The sequence below is a fragment of the Lepeophtheirus salmonis genome, chromosome 6, assembly GCF_016086655.4.
Source record: "Lepeophtheirus salmonis chromosome 6, UVic_Lsal_1.4, whole genome shotgun sequence".
Lineage (NCBI taxonomy): Eukaryota > Metazoa > Arthropoda > Copepoda > Siphonostomatoida > Caligidae > Lepeophtheirus > Lepeophtheirus salmonis.
In genome coordinates this window covers 986,453-1,011,002 of record NC_052136.2, presented here as the reverse complement: position 1 = coordinate 1,011,002, position 24,550 = coordinate 986,453, and the positions used below count along the sequence as shown (strand labels likewise).

The 24,550-nt window shown below is 30.1% G+C and overlaps 2 protein-coding genes and 3 long non-coding RNA genes across 5 annotated transcripts; 3 read left to right on the top strand and 2 right to left on the bottom strand.

Annotated features, from left to right (window-relative positions):
* Positions 1–773: 773 nt before the first annotated feature.
* On the bottom strand, positions 774–1,847 carry LOC121120275 (uncharacterized). The gene is made up of 4 exons (XR_005864987.2): positions 1,728–1,847; positions 1,455–1,653; positions 1,212–1,397; positions 774–1,149 (listed from the first exon to the last, which is right to left on the bottom strand). It is a non-coding gene; the product is annotated as an uncharacterized lncRNA (long non-coding RNA).
* Positions 1,848–2,993: 1,146 nt separating this feature from the next.
* Positions 2,994–4,332, top strand: LOC121120276 (uncharacterized). Its single transcript, XR_005864988.2, has 3 exons — positions 2,994–3,091; positions 3,712–3,939; positions 4,009–4,332. It is a non-coding gene; the product is annotated as an uncharacterized lncRNA (long non-coding RNA).
* Positions 4,333–14,257: 9,925 nt separating this feature from the next.
* Positions 14,258–15,327, top strand: LOC121120274 (coagulation factor XI-like). Its single transcript, XM_040715122.2, has 4 exons — positions 14,258–14,318; positions 14,393–14,592; positions 14,661–14,847; positions 14,911–15,327. Exons 1-4 carry the CDS (start codon positions 14,258–14,260, stop codon positions 15,207–15,209), a joined length of 747 nt encoding a protein of 248 aa, XP_040571056.2. The 3' UTR covers positions 15,210–15,327.
* A 1,158-nt stretch (positions 15,328–16,485) lies between these two features.
* Positions 16,486–17,932, top strand: LOC139905604 (uncharacterized). The gene is made up of 3 exons (XR_011780501.1): positions 16,486–16,964; positions 17,018–17,157; positions 17,220–17,932. It is a non-coding gene; the product is annotated as an uncharacterized lncRNA (long non-coding RNA).
* A 2,488-nt stretch (positions 17,933–20,420) lies between these two features.
* Positions 20,421–22,497, bottom strand: LOC121120273 (uncharacterized). Its single transcript, XM_040715121.2, has 4 exons — positions 22,430–22,497; positions 22,081–22,365; positions 20,782–22,013; positions 20,421–20,703 (listed from the first exon to the last, which is right to left on the bottom strand). The coding sequence occupies exons 3-4, from the start codon at positions 21,909–21,911 to the stop codon at positions 20,559–20,561; spliced, it is 1,275 nt and encodes a 424-aa protein (XP_040571055.1). The 5' UTR covers positions 21,912–22,013; positions 22,081–22,365; positions 22,430–22,497; the 3' UTR covers positions 20,421–20,558.
* Between the last annotated feature and the right edge of the window lie 2,053 nt (positions 22,498–24,550).

Here is a 24,550-nt window from a genome sequence, read left to right as displayed (position 1 = left end):
GGTAATTTTTACATCAGGAAGTAACCCAAATCCAAATCTCTAAGATGGGCTATAAATATACGACAACTTCACCAAGTTATAACCTCATGAGACATTACCTTCTTCATTCTCAGATCTCATTCTTTGTTATTTTTAGTTTGTGATTTCAAATACGCCTTGTTAAATCCACCGTCCCATTTTCGACGCTCTCAAGAATCCATTAAATATGGGAAGAGATCAACTTGTTCGGACAAAATTCGTCATTTATCAAATTTCTTGATAAAAAGTGAAGGATAAAATAAACACCGTTCATTTGTTTCCCCCGTTCATCGTTCCTTTGTTCAAAAATGAGCTTAAAGCTTGACCACCCTCAATTTTTGCTTTCAATTTAGAATTTTCAAATTTAGATCCCTATAAAAAAAGCACCAAAGCAATAGTTTTTCTTCATTAAAATAGTAACACCCTAGCAACGTACGAAAGGATATGTCCCAAATACAGATGTTATATACTTTTTCTTGTGACTACCTCAATGACAAAAATATGGATCAAGGTGTACCAAATCAAAACTGTGAATCATCATTCCTTAACTACAGTTTCTAGCGATCCATACATTTTGTGTTCCGTCAGATTCTTACTTTTTATTTGAAAAATTTAGTTGAAACTAGCAGATTAATACAATTTATTTTGATTTGATAATTATTTATGTTTAACAGATTATAAATTGAATATTAACATCGAAAACATTTCTTACGTATATTTCATTGAATCAACGCATGATAAATGGATGTTAAAGATTATTTTTCACGATGCATTTGTATTTCAGGATAAGAATAAATTTCAAATTATTTTGCAAAATAATTTTTACTTAATTATTCAAAGGCTCATAAAATATTGGATCCATTAATATATTTTAACCAAATCCAGCATAAATGAAGTTTCAGATTCCCCACTTTGCTTAGTATTCCTACTAACGTACAGCGGGAGTTATGATTAATTATGAATGGAGTTCCAATATCCTTAAAATCAATTTGCCCTGTATACGATGTATACATTTCTCATCATCACGAGGCAGTCTTTCCAAAGTCGGATTCTTGCATTCTTGTGAAGATTTGTCAATATTTGTGTAAATGCCTTTCTTTTCATGGACTCCTTGACTACCCCATATGTTTCCTATTTTGGAAAAATATATTGTATTGTTCCACCAACAAAATTTCGAAAAAGGAATATTTTACCATATAAATGATGTTGTTCTAAACTTATCGATTGACTGGGTAAACATACAGCATACATTTGATTTGTGAAAGTCATATTTCCTTGAATTCTAGCAATAGCTATTTTAATAGGAGTAAGATTGTTAAGATCTAAGTTTTTATATATACAATTTCCACACTGTACTTGGTTCCATCCCCAACATGTACCTAATGTTTTAAAACATTATGAAATTCAGTTACATTTATTATTTATTAACAACTTACGGAAATTCTATCTGTTGAATCATATTTACTAAGACAATATTGTAAAGAAAGAACATGTTTTTATTTAGGATAATGGCATTACAGGTGACATTATACCATTTTCTATTGATTGAATAACTTCTTATTGTATAAGCTTGCCAAGGAATTGAGGTTTCACCAGTCGAATTTGTACAAGCATTCAATTCCTTTCCACAAGGAACTATGTAGATAAATAAAATAAGGCATTTATTATTTTAGAAGAAGTGAATTGCATTAATTCAAGAGTATACATACATTCACATTCAACAAAGCCGAATGTAAAAGCAGCTATGACTACTGTAAGTATCAACTTCATCACTGAAACTAATAATGTACTTGCAAATTGAAATACATTTTTAAGGTAAGTAGTCGGTTATTCAGGCGGGTGATCAAATTTATATGACACGTACACGTATAAGTGTATTTTCGTATAAGTAAGGATGAAAATTCAGTGTAGAATGGGCATGTTAAAAAAACCGAAAATCTACGAAATTTCTTATCAATCAGTTGTTCGAGCAACTTAATACGTGGGGAAGAAAAAAGATTAGAGCACTCTGTTACATACCTACAATTTGAAGAAATTTTTGTATATTATTTTGGATATTGTTTTGCAATTCTTTAAAAAGTTAAAGGCAACTCCTAGGAGAAAGATTGGCATTGAAGAATATATTTTACACACATCAGGCAATTGATGAGTTTGGATTTTTGTTTGATAGCTAGGAAAAGGCTGGAGTGAGCCATATGGTGCACCTGAATTAAGACCTTTGTTAATCTCAGCTGATTGTATTATAATTTTGCTTGGAGAATATTTATTTCTCATATAAAAAGTAAAACTTTTACATTTAAAATAACATTAGTTGAGGGGAAATACTATAATTGCATTTTAATTCATATATATTTATTTTATTATACATTTTAAAAACATTTTTCACAAAGGATAGGCAAAAATGATTACTTCAGTTGTAATAAAGAGAAAAAGAGTACACGCAAAAACCGATTTTTTTCCTTTTCTAATCACTAAACTTAGTGTCTCCTTTACACAAATCCTTTATTTTTACATTACAGATGTGTATAACATTACAATATAAAAATATATTAGGTTTTTGTATTCTTAATATTTATTTCTGTATATCTTTTTCAATCGTCATTTATTGCAAATCAATATCAATTGTTTCTACATTAGCTTGTGTAATAGATGGTTCCATTTTAAGGGTGATTTGTTAATTTGATATTCCCAATTAAAATTAGGTCAACAACACAAGGATACACAAAAAGAAAAAACCCCTGCAAGTCCATAGATTTCATTTGTAAATCTTATTATGAAGAAGGCTATAACTCTGACGAATAATGATTAGGAAACATTCTATAAAGATTGTGTATTAGTATTTACCATCGATGGAGAAGGAGATGAGGATTATGGTGATTGCCTGAAAGACGTAATCATGGGGCCACGAAGGAAGGAAGCATTTGGTTTTTGTGCGTCACTGCGTATATTATATTTCCCCGTTTTAAATCTGTTGTTTCTGAAATAATTTTTTTTACTCAGAGTATACATTTTTTCTATTGAATTAATGGTTGGATTTTTTAAAAACCTGTTGAACCTGCACCTTTTGAAATATGTAAGCTAATACTAAATCACTCTACCCGTAAGATTTTCTGTAATTTAACAGCTATAGACAATTTGATATAAATACAAAATGCTTTCAACATTTTGATTCTAGGTATTTAATTGAAATTTAAAAACTTTAGTTGCAAAATTGTTGCTCATTTCAAATATATGGATACCTTTTTATTAACGTAAGTTTGATCTAAATTAAATTTCAATTTAATTCATATTTTTATTATGAATTTTTATACTGTTCATTTTTATAGTCTTGTATCAAATATGAAGATTGCCAGTATTTGTCAGGAATTGTTTTGTTCACGAAGAGCAAATAGCTGAAGTGTTAAGAATATTGGAAAATATCAATCCCAGATTTTCATAGTTTTTTTTTATATGTAAATTCAACATTCAATTATAATTGTACTTTATGTTCTGATCACGTAACTTTAATTAGTATATCCGTATAAAATCTTTTAATTTTTTTTTTGCAAAAAATGTAACTTTTCAATTTTTTTGAAAAAACAATCCAAAGAGCCAACCTCCCCTCCCCAAAAAATAATATAAATAACACTGCGTACACCCCTGATATATGCCAGAGTTAGATATTTTTTTCACATCAGAAATTTACTTTTGCAGGCCGTATAAATTCACTCACAGGACAGCCTTTCCTGCTATAGATCAAGAAGTTTATACAAACAATGGGTACACTGTATAAGTTCGCCTGCACCTCATATATTATTTTAGAGTTGAACTCCAGTATTTCCAATATTTCCTCTAAAACATACAATCTACCACTTGCTCCTTGATGAGAAACTTCTACTGATTCAGTTGTGTTTGAACGCTTCAGTTCATTAATGCTCCTTTGTATGACCTAACTTTTGATTTTATAAATTCAAACTTCTTACTTTAAATTATTTTATCACACTCCTTTAGCTTGATACTGGATTATTCACTTCGCCATGTTATATATGAGGATAAGGACTTTGTATATAATTTATTTTACACGAGGGGAATCAAGGATGATACCCATCTAAATAGTATTATACATACATATAATGGCACATCTATACTAAACCTATTAGATATGAAGATACATGCAAACTGATTATTTTTCACTCTACGTGAGTACAACTGATATATGGTTTGAAAACAATCCTTGTTCATGAAATGCTTCACGCCAAGCAAGTATAACATCTTCAATAGATCCAGACAAAAACATAGTAGAACCTATTATCTTTTTTATTTTAGTACATTGTTTTGCACTGCCCAATATTCCATTATATCGCGTTATTTATATTATGTTAATATGTAAAAAATTGAATGGAACCTTTAAATATATAACATTTTGTTTGAGTATTTTACGTCATTGAATAAAGTGTAAGACAATTTTAGACTATTAAGATCTTTTATTTATATTTTTATTTATTAGACTAATTAATTTTGGCATACCATTCATACAAATACAAGTGGTTTCATAACTTAAATACACTTCCATTTTTAAATCTTAATGCCATTGCAATTTCAAGAATTAGGGAGCTTGAAATCCCCTTCTATATTACTAAATTGCTCTTAAGCGTGATGAATTATTAACCTTTGATATGCACACAAATAAATTAATTAACAAATATGAATAAATTTTTGCTAGACTTTTTTAGTGTTTAATATTTCTATTTTAATAAAAGAATTGATTAAAAATTTGTATTATGACAGCATCTTTAAGTTTCCAAATAAATATAAGTTTTATGTATCACAAATGAAGAATACATTTTATATTTCACTTGAAACAAAATATATTAGCTTATATTTTTCTAAAAAAATACAATAGACACCTGTTTCAAATATTAACTCCCGATAGTCCCATTGGCTCTGAATATTTAATACACATAGCTTGAGTAATCAAAATCTATCTACCTACACAAAGCATGGAGCCGATTAACAAGTGTAAGACATCACTTTGTCTACGTCCAATAATTGTACATTTCGTTTGACCTCTGTTTAAAAAAATCTCTATAGAGGGTAATTTTTACATCAGGAAGTAACCCAAATCCAAATCTCTAAGATGGGCTATAAATATACGACAACTTCACCAAGTTATAACCTCATGAGACATTACCTTCTTCATTCTCAGATCTCATTCTTTGTTATTTTTAGTTTGTGATTTCAAATACGCCTTGTTAAATCCACCGTCCCATTTTCGACGCTCTCAAGAATCATTAAATATGGGAAGAGGTCAACTTGTTCGGACAAAATTCGTCATTTATCAAATTTCTTAATAAAAAGTGAAGGATAAAATAAACACCGATCATTTGTTTCCCCCGTTCATCGTTCCTTTGTTCAAAAATGAGCTTAAAGCTTGACCACCGTCAATTTTTGCTTTCAATGTTCAACTCTGTATAAATGTGATTGATATGAATTATTTCTTCATTTTTTCTCGTATACATCAAGGATATTGAAGGAGTCTTGTTAATGAAAAAGTTTTCTCAGAGTAGGCGACGAAGCAGAATTCACTTTCAAGTATTTCAAATTAACAAATCACTCTAAAAATGGAAGGATATATAGTCCCTGAGTTAATCTATGCACTTCGAGTCAATTAACAGTATTGGCGTAGAATGTACTACTACTATTTTTTCAATCCTAATGCAGTTTCTCACTTTTTTCCATTATTTTAACGAACTTTAAATTCATCTATTGTATGTAATTATTAAAATTGTGATTATATTATTTTCTTTTTCGATGGTAAATACTAATGCACAATCTTTATAGAATGTTTACTAATCATTATTCGTCAGAGTTATAGCCTTCTTCATGATAAGATTTACAAATGAAATCTATGGATTTGCAGGATATTTTTTTTTGTTTATCCTTGTGTTCTTGATACTTGTTGTTGACCTAATTTGAATTGGGAATATCAAATTAACAAATCACCCTTAAAATGGAACCATTATTACACATCCTAATGTTATAACCATTGATATTGATTATCGACAAATGAAAACTGAAAAAAATAAACATGAACAAATAACAATACAAAACTTAATTATTTTTATATTTGAATGTTATACACATCTGTAAAAATCAAATCCTTTCAAAAAAAGAGATAAGTGTAAAGGAAACAATAAGTTCGGAGATTAGAAAAAGAAAAATTTGTTAGAAGGTTCCATTTTTATAGAAGTAATTTTTATTTTCCAAGCAAAATCGTTAAGCATGCAGCTGATATTTACTAGGGTCTTAATTCAGGTGCACCATATGTCTCACTCCCACCTTTTCCTAGCTCTCAAACAAAATTACTACTTTATTTTATTCTAAAAATTAGGTTAAATTAGCTGATTAATACAATTAACTTTGATATGATAATTATTTATGTTTAAAAGATTATAAATTGAATATTAACATCTTAAACATTTCTTAAGTATCTTATATTGAAACAACACATCATAAATTGAAGTAAAAGATTATTGTCAAAGATACATTTGTATTTCAGGATAAAAATACATTTTGAATTATGATGAAAAAAATCAAAATTTTTACCCAATTATTTAAAGGTTCAAAGTTTTTTGGATCCAGGTAGCTATTTGTACTAAATCCAGCATATATGGAGTTTCAGATTCACCCCCTTTGCTCAGTATTCCTACTAACGTACAGCGATAGTTATGATTCATTAGGAATGGAGTTCCATGATCATTAAAATCTAATTCGCCGTCTATACGATATAAACATTTCTCATCATCACGAGGCTGCCTTTCCAAAATCGGATTCTTGCATTCTGGATCTGGAGAAGTTTTGTTAAAATTTCTGTAAATGCCTTTCCTTTTATTGACTTTTTCTTTACCCCATATGGTACCTATTGCGAAAAATAAATCATATTGTTGGAGCAACAAAACATTCTAAAAAGGAATATCTTACCATATAATTCATGTTATTCAAAACTTTTTGATGAATTGGATAGACAAACAGCATACATTTGATTTGAGAAACTCATATTTTCTTGAATTTTAGCAATGGCTGCTTTAATAGGAATAAGATTGTCAAGATCCAATTCATGTACATAAACATTTCTTGCAAGTTTTCAGTTATTAAGGAGGGTTATCACATTTATATGTCACGTACACGTATAAGTAAGGATGAAAATCTACAGTAGAATGGGCATGGGAAAAAACGAAGTCGAAAATCAACATGGTACCCCAAACAATTAAAAGAAATTTAGTACATTATTTTGGACATAGTGTTGGAATGTCCAATATTTGTCATAAAAGTGTGAGAAGGAATGGTTGATGGATGCTCAAGTGAAAATGCTCTACAGGCTAGAAACTCACGAAAACCCATCCTTTTTCACACTTCTATTGCAAATATTGAATTTAGAACACATTTAGAAAAATATATCCTAGAGGTGGATGGGGAGAAATTTTTTTAGGAACTAACAAAGAACATAAAAGTATTTGAAAATGAATTTTTATCCTGAAATACAAATGCATTGTGAAAAATAATCTTATAATTCCATCTATTATGTGTTGATTCAATGTTAGATACGTAAGAAATGTTTTAGACGTTAATATTCAATTTATCATCTGTTAAACATAAATAATTATCAAATCAAAATAAATTGTATTAATCTGCTAGTTTCAACTAAATTTTTAAAATTAAAAGTAAGGATCTGATGGAACTCAAAATGTATGGAACGCTAGAAACTGTAGTTAGGCAATGATGATATCACGGCTTTGATTTGGTACTCTTTGATCAATATTTTTATCAGTGAAGTAGTCACTACAAAAAGTATGTAATATGTGTAATTGGGACATATCTAATTTAACATCTCTTCGGGACATTTTTTTTTCTTCTAGCAAAATATAAATTTAAAAATTTAAAAAAAGGAAAACGATTTGCGTTGAAAAATATATTTTACGCACATCAAGCATCTGCAGAGTTTGTATTTTGTTTGAGAGCTAGGAGAAGGCGGGAGTGATACATATGGTGCACCTGAATTAAGACCACTGTTAATATCAGCTGCGTGTATTAGGATTTTGCTTGGGGAATAAGAAATACTCTTATAAAAAGTAGAACCAATTAAATTTTAAATAACAATAGTTTAGGCGGGAAATCATAATTGTATTTAAATTCATATATATTTATAAAACATTTTTCACAAAGGATAGGCCACAATGATGACTTCAGTGGGAATAAAGAAAAAGAGCACACGCAAAAATCGATATTTCCCCCCTTTCTAATCGCTAAACTTAGTGTTCCCTTTACACGAATCCCTTCTTTTGACATTACAGATGTGTATAACATTCATTTTTTTTTACGTGTAAACATTCATTTTTTTTACGTGTAAACATTCATTTTTTTTACGTGTAAAGGAGTGCTTCCTTTACACTAAATCCCTTCTTTTGACGTTACAGATGTGTATAACATTCAAATTCAATCGTCATTTATTGCAAATCAATATCAATTGTTTTTACATAAGCTTGAGTATTAATATTTTCATTTTAAGTGTGATTTGTTAATTTGATATTCCCAATTAAAATTAGGTCAACAACACAAGGATACACAAAAAGAAAAAACCCCTGCAAGTCCATAGATTTCATTTGTAAATCTTATTATGAAGAAGGCTATAACTCTGACGAATAATGATTAGGAAACATTCTATAAAGATTGTGTATTAGTATTTACCATCGATGGAGAAGGAGATGAGGATTATGGTGATTGCCTGAAAGACGTAATCATGGGGCCACGAAGGAAGGAAGCATTTGGTTTTTGTGCGTCACTGCGTATATTATATTTCCCCGTTTTAAATCTGTTGTTTCTGAAATAATTTTTTTTACTCAGAGTATACATTTTTTCTATTGAATTAATGGTTGGATTTTTTAAAAACCTGTTGAACCTGCACCTTTTGAAATATGTAAGCTAATACTAAATCACTCTACCCGTAAGATTTTCTGTAATTTAACAGCCATAGACAATTTGATATAAATACAAAATGCTTTCAACATTTTGATTCTAGGTATTTAATTGAAATTTAAAAGATTTAGTTGCAAAATTGTTCCTCAGTATTGGCCACTTTTTGTTTTGTTTACGAAAAGCAAATAACTGAAGTGTTAACAATATTGGAAAATATCAATCCTAGTTTTTCATTGTTTTTTTTTTATAAATCATGAATCTGTAATTAGTATATATGTATAAAATCGTTATTCCTTTGTACATAAAACCCATAAAATATGCTAGTTTTTCAACGTGTTAATTGAATTACGATATGAGGGAAATATACCAGACTATATGGGAAGTGAGTATAACTCCCAACACTGTGTTACGCGACATCCCTAGTATTGAACCCGCATTATACAGGGCCATCCTTTCGATTTAATTTAGAATTTTTTTTATTGGCTTGTGAAGTAGTTAAAACAATTGTAATGTCCATACTCAATTTTGAGAAAAATCTTTTCAATTTGTTTTGGTGCTGATAAGACACGATATATTATTTTACGAGAGTCTCTTATTATTTGTCAAAATTAGTTAACAAATAAATTAAATAATATATTTGTCTTTTTCCAATGTGTAACGCATATGTAGTATTACTTTATTTACAACTGTAAGGCCTACAGAAGCCTTCTTTTTTGCTAACTCTTGATTCAAACGTTAAAAATATATATATAGTTATGAAACAAAATATAAAATATGGTTAATGGTTAATTTTCGATCGTTTTGAAAACAATCCTTGTTCATGAAATGCTTGACGCCAAGCAAGTATAACATCTTCAATAGATCCAGACAAAAACATTGTAGAAACTAATGTATATTTTTATTTATTTTTCATGTGCTGTATTTCTCAGGTGAAGTTTTAGAATAGACCTTATATTTCGATTAAAAAAAAAAAAACTTTCAAAAAAGATTGATGTTGATTGATTTTCGGTCACTTCAGTTTTTAATATTTATTTAGAAATTTAAATATAAAATCTTGATTAGGTTGCGTGAATATATATGTATCGATAATATTCTTGAAAAAAGGAATCGCTTTTAATGAGTTTAATTAATCATTTTTTTGAAAATGAAGCATCTATAGACTTGTTTGAATCCCACTAAATCTAAATTATTATTAATTATTTTTTTAAAAATCATAACAAAAAGATTCAATAAAAATTCCGAATATTATTATAATCTATATTCACACAACCTGACCAGCTTACTATAGTTCAATATCTTAATAAATATAAAAAACTAAATTGACTAAAAATCAATCTAAATCGACCTCTTTCAATGACATTTAAAATGTAAAATTTAGAAATATAAAGTATAATCTATACCTTTACCTAGTATATGAAGAACTTGAGTAAAAAATAAAAAAAGGTATTAGCTTATTAGTAAGATACTTACTTCATTTTACTCGATTTTTTAGTGGTTAAATATATTTTTCATTAATTGCAATCATGATAAAGTATGCATATGTATTTGCCGCGTACGGGCATCAATCTTCAATGCTTGTTGAACTATATTTTTTATTGGTTGTTTAAGTACTTTTATTTTGATTGTTTTTGTAACAGTGTGTTCATGAGGACCTATTACATCTGTGTCGGATATTGAGGGTATCATCCTATCATCTTATTAATAAATTGGAAGGTAATTAGGATCTATTGCATCACATCATACGTCTTCAAGGATGTGCACTTTTTTAGATTTAAAAACAAGGAGGTGACCTTTTTGAATGTAAATATCAAATTAAAAGGAATTGACAAAATTAATGTTATTACAAAAAGAAGGGTCGTCATCACTTTTAAAAGAGTTGATGAAGTTCAAGTAGTTGAGCTGTTCAAAAAACTTAAAGAAGTAGCTGAGCATTACCCAAAGAAGAGCACAAAATCAAAGAATATAAAAAAGTATGGAGAGACAGTGATTACTTTGTAGAAATTATTACTAACCCTGCACGTATGAAGAAAATCGTCCATTACTTGATGAATATAGCATTGATCTCTCTGAGTTATCGGTAGAGAATATTGCTTCATTGACTCCTCCTAAGCGAATATCGACACCACATCGGGGAATACATTCTTTGATTTTAAAGACTATCAATAACCCCAAGTGTGTGAATGAATTATCTAGTGGGGGGCTGGCATAACATATTTATTTCAACAGTTTGTAGTGGTTTGTTATTTAGTTCACGCATATGGACCAAATATTAAATGCTTTGCCTTCTTCCAGGCAATCATCATTAATGTCTGCAAGCATTACTTTTCAAATATTGACCCAACTTATTATGGAACTTGACTTATGTTTATATCATTAGAATTTTTACACCAAAGGATAGTGTGTCTTGGAGAAGTTGGAAGAAGTCCTCACGGATCGATTTAGCACTTTCTTCTTCTTTTACCCGGTAATAAACGGCTAATGCACTCTATCACTCTCATCCCGGATCAGATCATAAAATGATATTCAATAATATCATTCAAAGAAACGTTTTAAGATACCGAGGTGGGATGTGATGGATAAATTTTTCATCAAAGAACTGATGCCGAATTTTACTCATCGTTTTAACTCTACTTTTAATCCATTGAAAATGGGTAATTTGTTGACCTCTACTGTTAAATTAACAACACTACAATTTATTAGAAGGAAGGAAAAAAAGAATAGTATTATTTCAAAAGGATCTGAAAGATTTTGGAATAACAGATCTCTCTTTTACGCTTAATTGCAGCAGAAACTGCCAATTTATATAGTACTTCGGAGATTATAAAAGATGAAGTTTAAGGGGGAAAAAATTGTTCCTGAAAGACCGACCAACTACCTTAATCAAGAAAATCATTGACGAAGGCCAAATTATCTCTGACCCATAGGATATTTTGAAGCTCGTTCAAAGGCGCTAATGAAATATTTTTGGGGGTGAAAGACTTAATTTTCCTCGTTCTAAGTAAGGAAAACATTCAATTTTCACGAAAATTTTTATATCATAATACATAAAGGAGCATTATAAAAAATGGACATGCTTCTAGTCCAGATAGCATTGGTTGGAAGATTTTCACCCAATACGCAGATGAGGTTGTTCCCTATTTAGTTGACCAGGGGAAACATATGGAAATTCGTGGGAAGCTTCTGCAATCCATAACAAGAGGCCAGATAGTCCTGATCCTAAAAAGGGGTTGGCTACCGATATCAACACTTGGAGACCAATCCCGGTGCTCAATGAGAGCTATCGCATTCTTTAAGGTGTTGTTGCCATTAAAATAGAACCAATTTTGCACTCCAAACTTGGCAAAGAACAAAAAGGCTTCCTAAAGGGGATAAATATTTATTTTAGACATTTCAAGAAATGTACAGTCTGCTTTTGAAATTGTACGTAAAAGAAACTTTTGAGAGCAGTTAAAAGTTTTCTTCATGAAGAAAACTTTAATCCCTTTATTACCCAATGGTCCGTCAACTATCACGATGAGGTTATAAAATCAACTATGAAATATTCTTGTTCTTCCTATTGGTAAATCCAAGTAAGGTTATTCAAACTAGACATTCTTAAAAAAAGTATGTGGCTTCTTCCATTTACCAATAGAGAAGTTTCAATCTTCAAAAGATGGTTGACCTTTGTGCTTCTCTAATATACTATATAAGGGTACAGCTGTTCCCTGGCTCGCTGACAGGGCAATTGATGAAGAAGAGCCCTGGCTTAGTTAGATATTTCATCTATTTACTATTATCTATTTACCCTCCATGAAATGACCTAAATCTTTCATAGGCGGAGGATTATTAGCCAAAAGTCTATAAAAAGTGCTAATTGACCTTTCAAGACATCCCGAGACAGAGTGGCGAGCTTACTATTTACTCACTCCCGGTGTACAAATGAGTTATGCTGGAAACATATTCAATTAATGATCACTTGGTGGAACTATCTTCTTCTTTAGTGGCAGCATATAGGAATATTTTGAGCTGTCATTTTCATCCATCTCCACTATTGATGTGGTGCAACAGAGCTGTATAAATAACTTTTATTTTAAAGGCCTCGTTGAACCAAAACTATTAGCATGGTTAGCCTAATGGAAGGTATTATCTCTTGAAAATATTTTTAAGGATTATATTTTACAAATTCAATAGTACAATCTAGTATGCCTTCCAAAAGACGGGTCACTCACCTCTTCATCTGCAGTTCCAGATTTATAGTTAGTTTTGTTGATTGATGACCAATTTTCATTGAATCTTTTGAACAAAGAAACATATGTTGTCGATGTGGCACCTATACAGTCATGGAAAACAATTCCAATAACTAATTACATTATATGGTGTCTAGAAGGAAATAGTAAAAAAAATTCCCTTTTAATTTTTCAAACATAACACAAGTTCCATTATTCTTGCCGATATTTAAACTTGTAGTCTTGAAACACATTGCTTTTATTTTGGGTCCAAAATCTAATTCCTTAATTAGTATTTAAATACAGCATTTGTTTGCTCTTCTCTTGTCACAGATGAAAGTTTGTCCAGCGATAATAGTTTAGAAATTCCTTTTCTGGAAACTAACACCGGTAATCAATCTTCCTTTTTTCCGGCTCTAATAAAATATAGAATAATTTTTCTGCCCCGAATTTATGATACTATACTAGATTCTAGAAGAAAAAAAAAAGGAAGAAGATTTGAATTGCAAAAATAAATTTTACACACATCAGGCAATGGTAGAGTTTGGATTTTTGTTTAAGAGCTAGGAGAATAACAATAAAAAAAAGGAAGAACATTTGTATTGCAAAATAAATTTTACAGGCATCTGTAGAGCACTCGAAGAAGGTGTGAGTGAGACATATGATGCGCCTGAAATTAAGACCCTTCTTAATATCAAATCAAAACTCTGAATCATCATTCCTTAACTAAAGTTTTTTTGTTATAAATTCAATATTTGAGATAGATGTGTGAAAAAGGATGGATTTTTGTGAGTTTCTAGCCTATGGAACATTTTCACGTCCATCCTTTCTTATACTTTTATGACAAATATCGGACATTCAAACACAATGTCCAAAACAATGTACTAAATTTCTTCGAATTACCATATTGATTTTCGGCTTCTTTTTTCTCCATGCCCATTCTACACTGAATTTTCATCCTTACTTATACAAAAATACACTTATACGTGTACGTGCTATATAAATTTGATCACCCGCCTGAATAACCGACTACTTACCTTATAAATGTATTTCAATTTGCAAGTACATTAGTAGTTTCAGTGATGAAGTTGATACTTACAGTAGTCATAGCTGCTTTTACATTCGGATTTGTTGAATGTGAATGTATGTATACTTTTGAATTAATTCAGTTCACTTCTTTAAACAAAATAAACCGCTTATTTTATTTATCTACATAGTTCCTTGTGGAAAAAAATTGAATGCTTGTACAGAATGGATTGGTGAAACCTCAATTCCTTGGCAAGCTTATACAATAAGAAGTTATACAACCGTTAAAAAAAGTCATGAGGTCACCTGTAATGCCATTATCCTAAATACAAATCATGTTCTTTCCTTACAACATTGTCTTTATAAATATGATTCCACTGATAAAATTTCTGTAAGTTTTTAACAAATAATATATTAATAATAAATGTAACATAATTTCATAATTTTTTAAAACATTAGGTGCATGTTGGAGATGGAACCAAGTACAGTGTGAAAAGTGTTTATGTACATGATTTAGATCTTGACAATGTTATTCCTATTAAAGTAGCTATTGCTAAAATTCAAGGAACGATGACTTTCACAAAACAAATGTATGCTGTGTGTCTACCCATTCCATTGTTAAAATTACAACGAAATTATCTATATGGTAAGATATTCCTTTTCAAAATATTTTGTTGGTCCAACAATATGATTTATTTTTTCGCAATAGGTACCATATGGGGTAAAGAAAAAGTCAATAAAAGGAAAGGCATTTACATAAATTTTAACAAAACTTCTCCAGAATGCAAGAATCCGATTTTGGAAAGGCCGCCTCGTGATGATGAGAAATGTTTATATCGTATGGATGGCAAATTAGATTCTAATGATCATGGAACTCCATTCCTAATGAATCATAACTATCGCTGTACGTTAGTAGGAATACTGAGCAAAGGGGGTGAATCTGAAACTCCATATATGCTGGATTTAGTACAAATAGCTACCTGGATCCAAAAAATTTTGAACCTTTAAATAATTGGGTACAAATTTTGATTTTTTTCAACATCATTCGAAATGTATTTTTATCCTGAAATACAAATGTATCGTGGACAATAATCTTTTAATTCAATTTATGATGTGTTGTTTCTATGTAAGAAATGTTTTCGATGTTAATATTCAATTTATAATCTGTTAAACATAAATTATTATCAAATCAAAGTGAATTGTGTTAATCAGCTAATTTTACCAAATTTTTTAAAATAAAAAGTAGGGATCTGACACAACAAAAAAAAAGGAACACTTGAAACTTTAGTTTCACATTGATGATCCACAGTTTTGATTTGGTACAAATTGATCCATATTTTTATCATTGAGGTAGTCACTAGAAAAAGTATGTAACATCTATAATTGGGACATATCCTACCGTGGGGCACTAGGGTAGTTACTAGTAATTTCTTTTCGGAGGAAAGACTTATGATTTAGTGGTTTTTTTATAGGGATCTAAATTTTTTTCATTTAACATCTCTTTGGGGCATTTTACTTAACAACATAACGTTAATAGTAAAATATCCGCATGTCTCATTTGTACACATCCAAAATCATTTTTCCGCAAAGGTTAACTAACTTCTTTGTCATTCTCTTCTACTTTCCTTCATTTAAGCTACAATATTATGACAGAATGAGAGATTCTGTACAAAGTTATAGGCAACTTCCAGGAGCAATATTGGAAGAATAACAAAAAAAAAAGGAAGAAGATTTGTGTTGAAAAATAAATTTTACGCAAGGCAATTGTAGAGTTTCGATTTTTATTTGAGAAGGTGGGAGTGAGCCATATGGTGCACCTGAATTAAGACCCTTGTTAATCTCAGCTGCTTGTATTATAATTTTGCTTGGAGAATATGAATTTTTCATATAAAAAGTAGAACCAATTACATTTAAAATAACATTAGTTTAGGGGGAAAATTATAATTGTATTTAAACTCAAATAAATTTATTTTATTTTACATTTTAAAAACATTTTTCACAAAGGATAGGCCAGAATGATTACTTCAGAGGGAATAAAGAGAAAAAGAGCACACGCAAAAACCGATGTTTCCCCTTTTCTAATCACTAAGGGTGATAATTTTGGTAAGAATAGAAAAGCGTGCGAGGAGAAAAGAAGAATTACTTATGGCATCATTGATTAAATAATATACATCTTCTTCTATCAATCATGAACTTTATCATTCCCGCCTTTATTATTCAATATTAATATAATATGAGATGGTGATAGTCGATAGAGAATGAATAAAATCCCCAAAATGCCTTCTGTCTGGATTTATGAAAATGGAGGCCCAGGAATTTGGAAAATACTTACCGGATGAGAAACAGATGGTTTGTCGGATTTGTCGATATAAATGTGCCTTTAGTCCCCTGTCCAGAATTACACGCCACTCATTATCCTCATCTCATAACAAGAGTATGGATATTCATCTATAAAATCAATTTGACGATGAATACATCAAGTCAGACTTTAACTTTGATCTCACAACGATGCTTATTGCATGTAATATAAACTTATCCATTGCTAATCATCTACGTTCAAAAAATTTATGGAGAAATACAAGGGTAAACATATCCCTTCCCGAGGAACCATCATTAAGTTAATGGAGGATGTTGGTACTGATGTCATATATAGAAATACATATAAAAATGTTTTGAGTTATCCACACCAAATGATGATCAAGTTATCAGTAAAAAGTATTTACGAATATCGAAATGGAACTCTGAATTTTGTACTATCTCACAGTAAGTATTCATTTTTTAAAAAAATCTAACCATAAAATATGATTCTATTTTAGCTAAACATATCAAGAATTATGATACACAACTCAGTAAAGGGCAAAAACAACTGCTTAAATGGTCACAACAACGGGGGTAGTAGCTTTGGATGGTTTGCAACTAGTTTGTCTGAGACTACTTACTTCGCTTTAAGACTTGGGTATGATAATTAGGTTTTCCAATATTACATAGTCAATAAATATTACTTTTTTATCACTAAAGGCTTAGCTATGGTTGATGGGCTCCAAGAAATGGTGTTCAGAAAACTCATAAAAGGCAAAAACAACTGTTTAAATGGTCACAACAACGAGGGTAGTTACATTGGGTGTTGCATTATAATTAACAATTGTGTATATCCTTCATGATAATAGTATGTTGTTATATAAGCATACCTAAATAACGGGGAAAAATCTTTTTGATGCTCTTAATAGGGAGTAATATCGCCGGACATTACTACATAATTAGCTTTTGCTCTAAATCTTTACGATGAATTTATTTATAACATTTTTTTATTAGTATATTTATTGTCTAATTTTATGATTTTGACATTTACTTTATTATTAATAATTAGTTAGATCTCATCGGTAGAGATATATCTATCCTGTGCACAATTGTATATAGCAACTTCCACATGAAGAAGAGGGGTGATTATCTTTTTGATTAAACTCCACGTCTCGCTTGTGTATTGCAACCTAAAGTTATGACATATTTAACTGAATTCCGATGTTAAAACAAGAAAAAAAATTCTGGATCAATCTATTATTTCAATATTCTGTATTTATAATTTATTATTATTAATAGTTATATGATTTTAATTGTTTAATTTTGTATATTTAACTTAAATGTTTAATGGTTTATTTTTTAGTATGTAGATTATATTTAGTTAAAGCCTTCTTTTTTAAACTTTGAGCTTCAAATATATTTCAAATACTCTACATTGTCGTTTCATTAGCTATTATTCTGAGAATAAGGTTCATAATGAATTACAATTTCACGGAGTGTGACGTTTTCAAATCTACTGTGACGGATAAAAACGTCGAAGTCAATTATACGTAGTATATCTTCATTAAACATTTTGCTAATAAATACATTCATTATACCCTCAAAAATCATAATAAAGCAGGCAGATGATAATCACATCAGTATTTTAAACAATGATACCATATGTTTTTTTTCCCCCTTCTCCTTGCACGCGTTTTTCTCAACAATATTATCAACTATAGATATCATATAGGTGGGATAGTATAGCTAGGGATAGTTCTTTGACTTTATTAGGGTCGAACTACAGGATAAATAGCTATTGGTCTATTTTCCCCCCTTTTTAGGTCTTTAAAAAAATCAAGTTTAGGAGTGGGGTTAATTTAGCGAGTTTCTCAGATGAGAGACTAGATCCTGTTAGATATGTCATTGAGTATGTTAATAAGACTGTGGCATTAAAAGGTAAAAAGGACAAATTATTTTTCACTTTGAGGGGGGATTGCCATCCCATTGCCACTTAGACTCCCGGTAGACGGTTAAAGGAAATCATGCAAAGGGCAGGTATTAATATCACAGCTTTTAAAGCTCATAGTTTAAGATTGGCTGTAGTAGCATTGCAAAGAGCTTATCGAAGTTATTATTATTTAAGGATTTTGGTGTGCTTTTCATCGATTTTATAATGTTCCTTTAAGAAAATAGTTTATCTATAAGTGATAAAATATGAATTCGCTAACAGGTACTAACTGATTTTGGGGCCTTTTTTGTTTCTGTTTGAAGGAAAAGTTTCGAGGTCCAATTAAAGTAATAATGTGATCAGGGTATGGTCCTTTTTGCTCACAAGACTCGGGGTCTATTAATGATGAATATGAATAAGCCTTCACAAATAAAAATAAGTAAAAATCAATTATAATTTATTGACATTTATTATAGTCAAACTTCTCATAAAGAAGCAACAACGACCTACCTTATATATTTGTAGTGTTGGGTCGGTCTGGACTGAATGAACCGGAACAACTAAATCGGACATCGGTCTAAATTGAGTGTGTCGATGGATTGCGATCTGGACGTATATAAATTAGAAAAAGAAAACAAGGGACGTTTTACACCTTTTTAAAATAATATATATGAATTATGAAAATTCATTTCGTTGCTATTTCCAAATAGGGCATTCCTGTGTCTCCGAAAGCCGGTTGTATGATTTTAAAAGCTTCTTTCTTTTATGGTCTATATCTTCAGTAAGCGGACTGATGCAGGACCGAGTCACGTCACATGAGTTTCATTATTGCTTCTTCTTCTTTTTTTTCTGACCGAGTAAGTCTACCACGTGATCGACTCAGACCGATAATGGAACAACCTAACACTATGTTATTTGATTTAAAACAAAACACAAGAAAATATCATTATTATTAAGCATGTTTCAACATGATTTCATCCTGTACAAAGCTTACAGAAACTTTATTATTCTTAGCACGTCATGAATTTCTAAACATGAGTTTAAATTAAATTTTTTGGAAAAAAAATTCAAAAATTCACAGTTGTTCACAAAAATTAAATATTTTGAAAAAAAAAAAAATTACAAAATCTACAGCTATTTACAAAATAAATCAAATTTTTCTCTAATTCCAAAAAGATAAAATTTTTTGGGAAAAAAAATCAAACTTTAAATTTTTGAAGATAAAATTTCAAAAATAAATAATTATTCAGAGAAAAATTAATTTTTTATTGGAAAAAAAGTTTAATTAAATTTCAAATATTTAACTTTAATAAATTTCAAATTTTAAACTTTCTAGTATAAGGCAAAAATTCCTTAATTTGAGGGGTAGGGCTATTTTTTTCCTTTATAACTTAGAAAAGTAATAAAATAACAGTTATAAACAATAATAATTTTGGGACCCTTCGAAGTGTTAATTGTCAGAATAACTTGAAAAAGTCAAGATCCCCTCTCTATTAAAAGGCTGCGATAATTTAATTTCAACTTTCCTCTGTCGCTGTCTCCAATTTCGAGAAAGTATGACGTGCGGGCTAGCTTATATATACAGGATACCCTAAATAAAATTGAAATCCCAAACTAAGCATTATTTTTCCTTTACCAATTCCGATTAAACGTCCCATCACTAGTTTAAACTAAGAGATTTGAAAACTCCATTATACTTTTATTTTTAGAGATTTTTTTACAAGTAAACCATAATTTGTATTAAATTAAGATTGAATAATTACAAATCTAAAAACCCTCCTATGACGATCCGAATAATCCTAGAGAGCCTGTTAAAGCCCAAAATATCTTGCACTAAAAAAGTAAAAGAAAAAAAAATTATTTATAGAAAATAAAGCAGTGAAGATTTCATCTAACATTTGTTTCTGTCAATTTATGAATCAAATGATTTGAGGTCTTTTATTTCCTAAAATGTGCCAGAAAGTTAAATTAAACTTTAAAAAAAAAAAAAATACTTTAATATATTTTTAATTTTATAAAAGCGAAATTATAATACTATTTTGTCTTTTTTGTATTGATAAATGTTAATAAATATGCACTAGTTCTAAAATTGTTAATAACAGTCAATAAAAGCAAGTAAAAGTCACAATTTAATTATAGATTTTTTCTTTATCTACTAAATATTGAATATGTTTATCCATTTTTTTCAATAATTTTTCATCATTCCCGAGGGAGGACTTTAGAGAGTCAATTTTTTTATCCATGTCTACAGTGTTCATTTCAGTCATTTTTTCACTATAAAAATAAAATATGAACATGGACAAATTAGAAACTGAATTAAGAAAAAAGATCAGACTTCAGATAAATACTTACACATATGAACAAGATATCTTCAGAGCACTTTCTAAAAAAATTTCAATCTCTTTCTTTCTTCCTTCAAGTTTTTCATGTTTCTGATCACGAATCCCTTCCAGTTCGTTAAATTTATTTGTAAGAGACCTAATCTGTGGAGAGTGGTTCTTTTGTTCTAAGTTGAGGCATTTATCCTTGATACTCAATATTTTTGAGTCCAAAGTAATCTCTTTCTTTTTCATTTCTCTCTCGATATTTTGGAACTCCATTTTTTGAACTTCCAATTCTTTCATGAGGTTATTTAATTCTTCTTTTTGGATTCCAACTTCGAGTTTGATGGTATTTATAGAGGATAAGTATGTTTCAACTTCATCTTGGGTTTGAAGAAGCTCTTTCTTCTTCGAACTTAGGGCAACAAGTAAATTAAAATGATATTTTTCGTCAAAATCCTCAAGATCACTTATTTTTGGTAATGAAAACTCTTCCAATTTTTCAATGTTCATATTAAACTCTCGTATGACCACATCAGACTTGACTTTGAGTTTACTAATTTGAATTTCAAGAGACCAAATATCCTCATCAGTTATACGAATCTCCTTATTGATGTTTGAATATATTATCTCCAATGAATCACATCTTGCTTTATAGTTTTTAGGAGTCAATTCTTCTCCACCACTATCGTTATTCTTCAGCTCAATGGTTTGTTCCAGAGTTTTGATCTCATCCAGAAGAGTCTCATTTTTCTTTTTCATATTTTGCAATTCATTTGTTTTCTTTTCAGTGTACTTTATGTATTTGGCCTTATAATCCATGAAGTATTCACGATCCTTGGCCATAAGTTCCTTCTTTTGACAAAGTGAATCAAGGAGATTCGTTTCGGCTTTGATGCTGTCAAAAGTTTCTTTCAACTGATCACGTTTTTTTATTAGATTTTGCAAGTCTTGAGGATTCAAATCTAGACGATCTAATAGCTTAGACTCCAGTTCTTTGATCTCTTGCTCAAAATCACTTTGACCATCCATAAACTTATTGTAGGTATTAGTATAAAAATCAAAATAGAGTTTACTTTCCATATCTTCGGATTCCTGACCGTTTTCATCCACCTTCACAAAGAAGGATTGACTTTTTCGCTCCAAGTAATATACAACCATCTCTTTTATGAAAACAATAACACCAAGAATACTAGGCCATGAGTGTAGTGATCCAATAGTGACGAATGTTGACTTGGAAATTACTCCTGGATAATCAAGTCCCTAGAGAGCAATTACAATATTACGATTTATTAGGAGTCAATTAATTAATTGGGCTGTATACAGCGACCTTTAATAAAGAAGTAAGTTCTGACTCAAATTTTGTGGTAGAACATATCCAGGGGACAGAATTCCGTACATAAAATTAAAGAGACATCGAAACTCAGAGGCGCTCAAAGGAAAACTTTTAGAAGTGAGTTCTCTGTTGGAATAGTTGTGTTCTCTAAGGAAATCAATGAGGCTTTTCACTTGTTCCGTCTGCCAATTCTTATCTCTTAGAGGCCGAGTCTCCTTAATGGGTCTCGAATCAGGAACAAGAATCGATCTTATGTTCTTGGATGCGGAGCCTGTTTTCCTGCAAAGATGAGAATAGAACAGTTAGAATAAAAAGATATGGAACGAAATGATTCAAGAAATACCGCGATGAACTCGACATATGCTGTAACTTGGCCTGAGAAATGGGTGTTTTTACTTGGGAGTTCCGATTAATCACTAAACATAGTGTTTCCTTTTCACGAATCCCTTCTTTTGACATTACAGATGTGTATAACATTCAAATATAAAATATATTAGGTTATTATATTCTTGATATTTGTTACTATTTATTTAAATTTGACAAATTTTAAGGATTTGAATATTTTTTTCCCAGCACTAAAGCATGTTAAAAGGATTTTTCTCAAAATTCAGTCGGGACATAAAAATTGTATTACTCCTTCACAAGTCACTAAATGAAATCTTTTCTATTCCATATTTAATTGTAATAATACTTGATGCATTAATCCCGGATATGTAATTAGTTTCTCTGTTTCAAATCCAGTTTTCAAGAATGTTTAATCTATTGATGCAAAGTACTTAAATTTCAATCTGCACAATACTGCACTCTTTAATTCCTGAAAATTTCATACAATTCTCTTGATGTTTAAGAAATTTGTGTTGTTTTATTGAACTGTATTTGCATCTTGTTTTTAATAAATGGGAATGCCTAACGAAAGAAGGAGAATGTGTACGACTCACGCTGGAAACGTTTTATGCAGCATATCAGACGTCAATGGTACCAAGATACTTAGAGAAAAGGTAGGTCAGTCAGAATTTTTTTAACCTCGCCAGGCAGATATGACGTCAAGGGGATAAAATAAAAAGCACCCCCTATCTGAAAAAAGCATACTATAGTCAGTTGTTTCTGTTTACAAGTTTTTTATTTATATTTATATATCCAGATCATATAAATTATAGTTAATAATAATATCAATAGTCAATAGGAGTAAGAGAAAGATCCTAATATCAAACATCTGCAATAGTTTGCTAAAATCTGATATCTACCCGTGTTTGAGGACCCATAGAGTGTTCCTAAGAAGACCAGGAAGCTTCCGAAAACAATATTCTTCCTTTTTCAGTCAATTAACTATTTTCTGGGATAGATTTAGCCTACAATCGTCAATCGAGGGTGTGATAAAGATGAAAAATTTTACTCCTTGTTCTTAACTCATGATAACTTCTCACATATATACTTCATTCCTGTGATAAGAAGATACCTTGAATTAAAAAGGAATGGTTCATTCGCATTTGAGTTTGTCAAGAACTTATAATGGACTGGACTCCAATGGAATTTTGTTATGAAATCTGGAGCGCATTAACTTTGAATATTTGCACTCAGACTCATAAGCTTTGGATATAGCCTTGGTTAATCTCGCGTTCACTATATAAAGCCTTAAGGCAGCCATTCACAATCCTCAAGAGTCTAAAAAAGTTTTCAACGATATCCAATATCCTCTTTGAATAACTTTCAAAGAAGGATGTGGACTTCTTTGTTGATTAATATATCACATATGAAATGGGTGGGTCCGTCGTAAATCGTAAATAGCTCCTGGGCCACTTCTTTATCCCCAGTCCATCCCACCCAAAAACCACTTTACAAATCACAATAGCACTGGATTCAACAACGATCTTAATAAAATACGGGGATAATAATAATGTCTTGATCCTCCTACTTTTTTAGATATATTTACAATGTAGAAAAATATCATTAACAATTATACTAATGTATGTATGGCCGGGAATAATAATAATTTTTACAAATATTCTTATAATTTTTTTTTAAATTTCTCAGAGTTTTATTAGATAGATTTTTAGATTTTTCTTCGATATATTTTTCTTTCATTTTCGAATGAAAGTTCTTATCCTTGCATATTTATGTATGACTTCTGCTGGAAGCTTGTAGGTATTTTTTTTTTTCCATTTGAAGATTGTAAAATATCATTTAGTCTTTTTAATTATATTTTTTTTCCTTCTTCTCCGTAAAATAATTTAAATAATTTTTCACAAGATACTTCAGCCATTTCTAAATTAGCTGTTTTTTCCCCTAACTCCGGGATACGTATCTTGAAATTTATGAGCCATCCATCCAAAAACATAAATAAGTTGCCATGAAATTTTGTTCCAAGTCTGAATCTAATACTTCAACACCTATCTCTTCAAGCTCTATTAAGGACTCATCTGGTTGAGTTGAAGGAAAAGATTCAGTCTAGGATTCCCTTTCAAAA